Below are 7,302 nucleotides of genomic sequence, written 5' to 3'. Positions count from 1 at the left end.
AAAAAAAAGTAAGACCCGTGGGTTGAGATAGAGACAGTTTAATAAGAGAGAAGAATAACAACAGTGATAATAATAGTAACAGAATACAGAATATATAAAAAACAAGTGATGCACAATGCAATTGCTCACCACCCGCTGACCGATGCCCAGCCCGTCCCGAGCAGCGATCACTCCCCCCGAGCCGCGATCACACAGCCCGAGCTGCGATCACTCTGCCCACGACCGACCGACTGACCAACCCCCCTGACCGACCGACCCCCCCGAGCATGACGTTATATGGTATGGAATAGCCCTTTGGTCAGTTTGGGTCAGGTCTCCTAGCTGTGCTGTACTCGCAGCTTGTTATGCACCTGGCCGAGCAGGAGAAGCCCAAAAAGTCCTTGAGTAGTCTGAGCACTACTTGGCAACAACTGAAAACATCAGTGTGTTATCAACATTCTTCTGGTACTAAATCCAAAACACAGCACTATGCTAGCTGCTATGAAGAAAATTAACTCTATCCCAGCTGAAACCAGGACACTTGGGAGCGGTATTGGGGCAAGGGGCTGAGCTGTACCCAGAGCGTGCGATAGCCACAGTACTGGGGCTGACTCTTCTCCCTTTGCAGCAAGTGCTAATGAGGGGAAGAGCAAATGAGCCATCAGCATCCTGCACCCTCTGCCACCTGCAGTGGCAGTACATCCACCTGCAAATCCATAAAATTTGCAGCCCTTCTTGGCAGCAGAATAACCAGGCAATCTCAAGTTCAATTATTTCCCTAATGTTAATTTTTTCATTACCAAGTTTCCCTGTAAAGCTGTGTCATTTGTACACGCCTTTAAAAGAAAGATGTTTTGCTGGGATAACATTCACACCAACCACCTGTGTTACACAGCTGTCATTTACTCCAGCACAGTTGCCTGTATTAAGTGTGCACCTCAGCTTTCAAAAAAACAAATATGCTTCTTAACATTTTACTATGTAACCACTGATAAGAACAGTCATCTTTCTTAACTAATATGACTGAGAACAACATACATTATCTGGATGTCTGTGTTCAAGATAAAGGCACGGGATGTCTCACTTCCAGCCACCTACAAAGACAATGTCTTTTCTGTACAAGATGGAAAGTGAAGTAGCAAGAGTAGAGTCCATGGAGGATAGGCACTGTGACCTTTCTCGACTTTCCTGGGTGTCTATATGTGGAGTGTCATACATTGAATGAATTTCAGAGTTATTTTTAGGAAGTGGCTTATTTCCACGTTCAGTCTGAGGTTGAGTATGAGGGGACATGGCCTCAAGTTGCACCAGGGCAGGTTTAGGTTGGACATTAGGAAACATTTTTTCACAGAAAGGGTTGTCAGGCTCTGGAATGGGCTGCCCAGGGAAGTGGTCAAGTCCCCATCCCTGGAGGTATTTAAAAGACGGGTAGACGATGTGCTTAGGGACATGGTTTAGTGGTGGGATGGCAGGGTTAGGGTAATGGTTGGACTTGATGATCTTACAGGTCTTTTCCAACCTAAATGATTCTATGATTCTAAGTAGAATGTGAAACTGAATTAACAACATTTGCCATCAGCAATTTTATTATAGATCTTGATTTTACAGTCAACATTTTATATTACAACAGAAGGGGTACAAATGTGAGCATGAAGACAAACTCTTGACCTACAGTCAGAAATAACCAATTTGAAAGCATTGGTATGTGTCTGCGTTGCTGCGTCTGGGTAGTTACGTAATAGAGTGCAAATAAAAATACATTTTGCTTAATGTAAACATTATGGGTGAGGTCTTGGGTGTGGTCCAGCGACGGTCAGTGCAGGCCTGTGTATTACAGAGCAAATGTTTATCTAGAGATGCTCAAAATTATACCAGCTTCTTAAGTTCCATAAGGATGCTTCGCGCTCTGGGTAGTCGCTAAAACATAACAGCGTTATAACCTTCTGCCTGTGGGATCGTGGAAACCTCAGTCCACCTAATAAATTGGCAATTGCTGGTTGCGCTGGCACTGCACCCCCTAGGAGTGTATCTGTAGCAAAGCCTGCTCTGTTCTCTTAGTGTCAATGGCACTGCAGAAAGGCACTACAGCCGAGGCTGCAAGCTGGCCTTAGATCTTTATTTTGTTATAAACACTGCACTTGAATATGCATGAGACTGGCAAAATAGAAATCAAAGGAAATCAATGAAGCCTGCTATACTGTGGCATGTCCATGCCTGTGAATTAGATGCCGCAAGGCATCACCTCAGAAACAGAGGTCAAGAGAGACTCCTTGTTGTGGCAACCTTTTGATGTTTGCCTCTATTCCAGTGGATGGCCAAGCTGTGGCCTGAGGGACCTTTTATGAAAGTTGGAAGGCTTATCCTTACTGCTGTATTAAGAATAAAATGTAATCTGAACTGCAACGGTGTTTTGAGCAGGATTTTAATGGGGTTGTCTGAGTCAGTCTTGCTATTTTCTCTCCCCAGCTACACACTCGACCTGTTCTTACAGACGCTGGCAACCCTTTGAGCAGCTGCTGGTCTTTTCTTGGCTCAGCTCAGCCGTTTCCCCACAAGCCACTTACTGTGGTGCCTATTAAAAGGTAAGAACCGCTCTGCCTCTTCCATCGCTTGCTTTACCTGCTCAGAGGCACCACAGTCCCTGGGATTTACACCATATGCCACTGGGCAATGTTCCCCTCTGGGGGATGTTGCACTGGGATGCTCCGGTCATTTCCCGCCCAGACTTCCAGCGGGGAGGAAGCCATCGCTGATCCAGGCAAGTTCTGCCTCTGCTGGAAAGTCTCTTTTTTTGTGCATGTCCCAGGCAGGGAACCCCTGGTCTGAGCCTCTGGACGCAAGGGGAGCTGTACAGGAGGGAGCAAAGCAGGGCAAAGCATCTGCCCTCAACCACTGGACATGCCCCCAGCCCTTCTGAAATAGTACGTTTGTGTGCGAGCGGGTACAGTAATCACACCTAAAGTATCATCTCCTGCTATTTGGCTGTTAGTATCACAGCGAGGATTTCTGGTTATGGGCTCTGTACACACCACGCTGCTATTTATCACTCTAAGCTATGTAGCCACATCTTTTCCAGCCTTACACGCAAATAACGAAAGCCTTCAGTAGTGCCAGGACTCCGCTTCATGGGGCTGCCGTGGTGTTGGTGCAAAGCCTGCAGTCTGCGTGGTCAGGGTTGTGCACGCACTGAAGGAGCTGAACTGGCCTGTGATAAGACACAAAACCAAACAAATATTTAGTAACCACTTTGCAAGTACAACAGAACAGCTCCACGGTTACTAAATGCAATGTGAAAGTCAAAGCGTGCTTACCACGTGGATGTCTTCTTAGGGTAACTTTTTTTAGATCTTGCTGCAGAAAGGTAACTTTGGTGTTTATAGGGGCTAGGGACCAGAGCAAGTGAGTACAAAATAAAATAGGGTGTGAACTCACAGCATGTCAGCCATGCTGTGATAACAAAAATAATTATGAGAAGGAAGTAAGATCTCTTGCAGGGACTACAGAGTTGCTGCCATGCTAGAAGTTCACCATCTTGCTTACCCAGTGGTAACCCCTACCACTACGGTGTAAAGCTGTTGCCAACAACGTCAGATATGATTAGATTTTTTGCTAGAAGTATATCCAGTGAATCTATTTTTTGAGTAACTTCTGGAAGACACTGCTGACATGGACAAAAGCAAGACAAAAGGATCACCATCAATTGCTATGTGGCATGAAAAGCCAGATGCTCAGCTGATACGGGCCCACAGGGTTCTGTTTGCAATGACTGCAGGGGAGTGAAGCTAACTTATATGGTCTATTCTGAAGAGTTCTACTGCACATGTAAATTGCTTGTTTTATTATTGCTCTGTATAGAAAATAGTAAAATTAATTGTCCATGTTGCTCTACACAGTTGTTTATGCATACATTAGCTGAGCTCTGACAAAAAGCCCTACTCATTATTCAGTCTTAAGCAGCAAGTTGTAAGCCACAGCAACGAGTGTGCCAGCAGCTCCTCATGATGTGTTACAGGTTTCTCCTTGCGCTGAGCCACGAGGGATCTAAGCTACTACGTAGTTCCCCTTCCTCCCTGGCTCCTTAGCTTATTTCATCATGGGCTGAAATCCACGTCCTGGGAGTATTGGTTAAAGGCTGCATTTAAGAGAAAGCAAGTACACGAGCATCACGGTTTGGCAGATTTACGCACCATGCCAATGTTAATTTTTTCCACAGTGTGCAGGGCACCCATTAATCAGCTTTGGCAATACCTAAACAGGAATATATTGCTCTGCCTTCGGGATTAAAGTCCTATCACTGGATAAGACATTTGTCTCCTTTGCAGACCAACTTCTTATTTAAAACTAATGTCATGAACTCAGTAGTTCATACAAATGTTTGTTTACTTTGGAAATGTTCTTATCAAGTATGAGTTCTTCACTCTGAAAGCTGTTCCTGACAGATAAGATAAGAGTAATATTGAACTCCTGCTGCTTTTCTAATGTCACTGAAGAACTTCTGCTCTGCGTGAAGGTCTCTGAACCCACACCGAGGGCTAAAGGGTCTCAGGCTTTTGTATCTCCTCAGCAGGCAGATAGAGATTTCAGGCAAGTCAGAACTTGGGCTGCTGTCTCCCAGAGTCCTGCTTTTCTCTCCTGACAATGGTGAATTACAGTAATTAATAATGCTTATCGTGTCTCATGCCTCACTCTCTGACAAAGCAGCTGGACAGAAAATAAGCTCAAACTATAGCAAAGGAAGTAAGGACCGTCCTTGACATACTACTGTTATCTGCATGCAGCAGGGAGGAGAGCGGCCTGTTTGGTTCTGATTATTGTAGGTAAAAGCCCAGTCAGATGAAAAATCTGTTGAAGGAGGCTGGATTGCTCCTTCCATAAAGGCAATTGAACATGCACAATGGCAAGGGCAGGGCAGAGAGCCAGCCCCAGCCCCAGCCAGCACGAGGTCTGCAGCGCAAGCGGAAGCAGCACATAGCCACCTTGAAGGGATGGGATGGCAGTAAGAGGGGAGTCTGCTCTAGCTTGCTGTAAACCTGTATTAAGTCAAGAGGGAAATGCAATATTAGTTTTATGTTAGCAAGTCGTCACCAATAAAAGCAGATAATTACCTGTAATTGTCTTCACAGGTCATCTTAAAGTTTCGCTCTTCTAAGATGCTTTTTAACTTCTTTATGGAATGACCTGAGCAGGATTCACTGGAGAGAAAAGACTTCCGTTACTTGTGTTCCTTGTGTGTACAAGAAGCTCAGCTAAATTCCACACTATGTCACTTTGCTTTATTTCAGGTAAGATTCTTTAAAAGCTTGTTTGCTAATGTGCTGTGAAGTCCATTGGGTTTGTGGAGCTTTGGCTAGCATTGGGCCTTTGCTGTTAGAAACCATGTGATGTTCAGCTGTGCATCTGGCACAAGAGCTTTGTACAGGAAGGCACCTGTGGGACTCTGTTCCACTCACAGTTCAATGTGCTCTAGAACTGCTCCAGAGCTGCTGGTGGCCTCCACCCACAGATACAAGGCTCATTCAAATCTGTGGATGGACAAAGGGATCAAGTCCTCTGTGTGATGGGAAAGAGCCAGTCATGAAAACCAGCAGCGAAGTCCCAGGTAGGATGAAAACACGTGAAGAAGCAGGCTAGAAGCACCTCCTCCTCTCTGTTTGACTCAGTCTGTGGCTGCTGCTACTCTGTTTTGACAAGGGGACATTTAAACCACTTTTCCATTGGTAGGAGCCCCAACTTGTGTAGTAGGGCCAGCTGTGACAAGACAAGGGGTAATGGTTTTAAACTAAACCAGGGTAGGTTTAGACTAGATATAAGGAAGAAATTCTTTACAATGAGGGTGGTGAAACACTGGAACAGGTTGCCCAGAAAGGTAGTGGGGCCCCATCCCTGGAAGCATTCAAGGCCAGGTTGGACAGGGCTCTGAGCAACCTGATCTAGTTAGCGGTGTCCCTGCTCCTGCAGGGGGGTTGGACTAGATGACCTCTAGGGGTCCCTTCCAACCCAAACCATTCTATGATTCTATGATTCTATGATTCTATGATTTCTTTTCCATGCAGCTAATGGTTTCATGAAGCATGTAGCAATGTCATACCTTTGAGATCTTTATGCTTAATTTGCTTGAAATAGTCCAAGGGACCCCAAAGCAGTAATGAGAGGATTGACAAATGTCACAGATGCAGACAGAGACACGGCAAAAGACTTGTTACCTCGGGATAAAAATCATCTCCTGGTCCAGAGTATAGGACACTCTATTCCTGGGGACAAACATATTTTCCAGCAGTTCCCCCTTGCAAATGTAGCTTGCTCTGTGATTTCAGTCCTGCACCCATAATAATAATAAAGGTCTGTAGAGCTCAGTGGGGTTGGACAGAATTTAAAGGTCATGGGACCTCTTGAAAGCAAGGAAAATGTCATTGTGTCTTAGCTGTAACTGTTCAGCAGTACCTACGAAAAATACTAAAGAAACCAACAGTACTGATGTTATTCTTTCCAGTAAAGTAAGCAGCCAGGAGAGTGAACGTAGAGCAGGTTTCATGAGCAGGTTTCAGGGAGCATCACTGTTAGGCAGTCACTCGTCAGACCTGAGCTGCGCCGCCTGCCTTCTACACGCTGCTGGTCGTTGCGTATCAGCATGACTTACCTCTGAGGCCCACCAATGTCATGCATCAGCCAAATGTGTACTGCAGAGACTTTATCTGGATTTAGGTTGAAGATCTCAACACTTCCAAAGATGCTGTAAGAATGGGACATGGAAAAGCAAAACATTCTTAGTTATCTGAGAATGATGTTCTATGCTATGTTCCCCAAAGACTAGTGCTGCTGTTATTCTCAGAGAAGGAACATTTTCTTGCCAATGGATTTCCATAGACTATTTAATTGCCTTATGGCAAAAAATTTTCTCCCCATCCTTATTTCACTCTCAGGAGAACTTTTGAAACTGTCTGCAGACTGAAACAGCTGAAGTTTTTTCCATTTTTAGCGCCTTTTCTCCTGTTCAGTTTATTGGCTGTTGATTTGGTTTGGTGCAAGGGAAATGAACATGGCTATTCCCCCGACCAGCGTATTTTTCGTCTGTCAATATTATTCAAGACCGCACTTCCAGCCAGGTAACCCAGGGAAGCACAGTCTAGAGGATTAAAATCCAGTCAGCTCCATGAACAGTTAGAAATGTGTCATTCATGTGCAACAAATAAATAAACTGGAATAATAGTTATTTTGCACAGTAAAAGCATACTGGATACCCCACCTGCATACCCTCTGAAGGATTTCAATTACAGTCACTGTACAGAAGGAATTAAGTGCATCAGCTCTACAACAGCCAATGGT

The 7,302-nt window shown here is 44.8% G+C and overlaps 1 protein-coding gene across 1 annotated transcript in view; it reads right to left on the bottom strand.

Annotated features, from left to right (window-relative positions):
* Positions 1–3,102: 3,102 nt before the first annotated feature.
* Positions 3,103–7,302, bottom strand: part of LOC104134477 (ADP-ribosyl cyclase/cyclic ADP-ribose hydrolase 1) — a 26,019-nt gene continuing 21,819 nt past the window's right edge. Inside the window, exons 7-9 of the mRNA XM_009648021.2 lie at positions 6,617–6,709; positions 5,085–5,171; positions 3,103–3,184 (exon numbers count right to left, since the gene is read on the bottom strand). Coding sequence (XP_009646316.2) covers positions 3,103–3,184; positions 5,085–5,171; positions 6,617–6,709 — 262 coding nt within the window. The remainder of the gene's footprint in view (positions 3,185–5,084; positions 5,172–6,616; positions 6,710–7,302) is intronic.

The sequence above is a fragment of the Egretta garzetta genome, unplaced genomic scaffold (genome assembly GCF_000687185.1).
Source record: "Egretta garzetta isolate BGI_Z169 unplaced genomic scaffold, ASM68718v1 scaffold151, whole genome shotgun sequence".
Taxonomy (NCBI): domain Eukaryota; kingdom Metazoa; phylum Chordata; class Aves; order Pelecaniformes; family Ardeidae; genus Egretta; species Egretta garzetta.
Note: the sequence above shows the minus strand (reverse complement) of the source record. Positions and strands in the feature narration are given on the sequence as shown.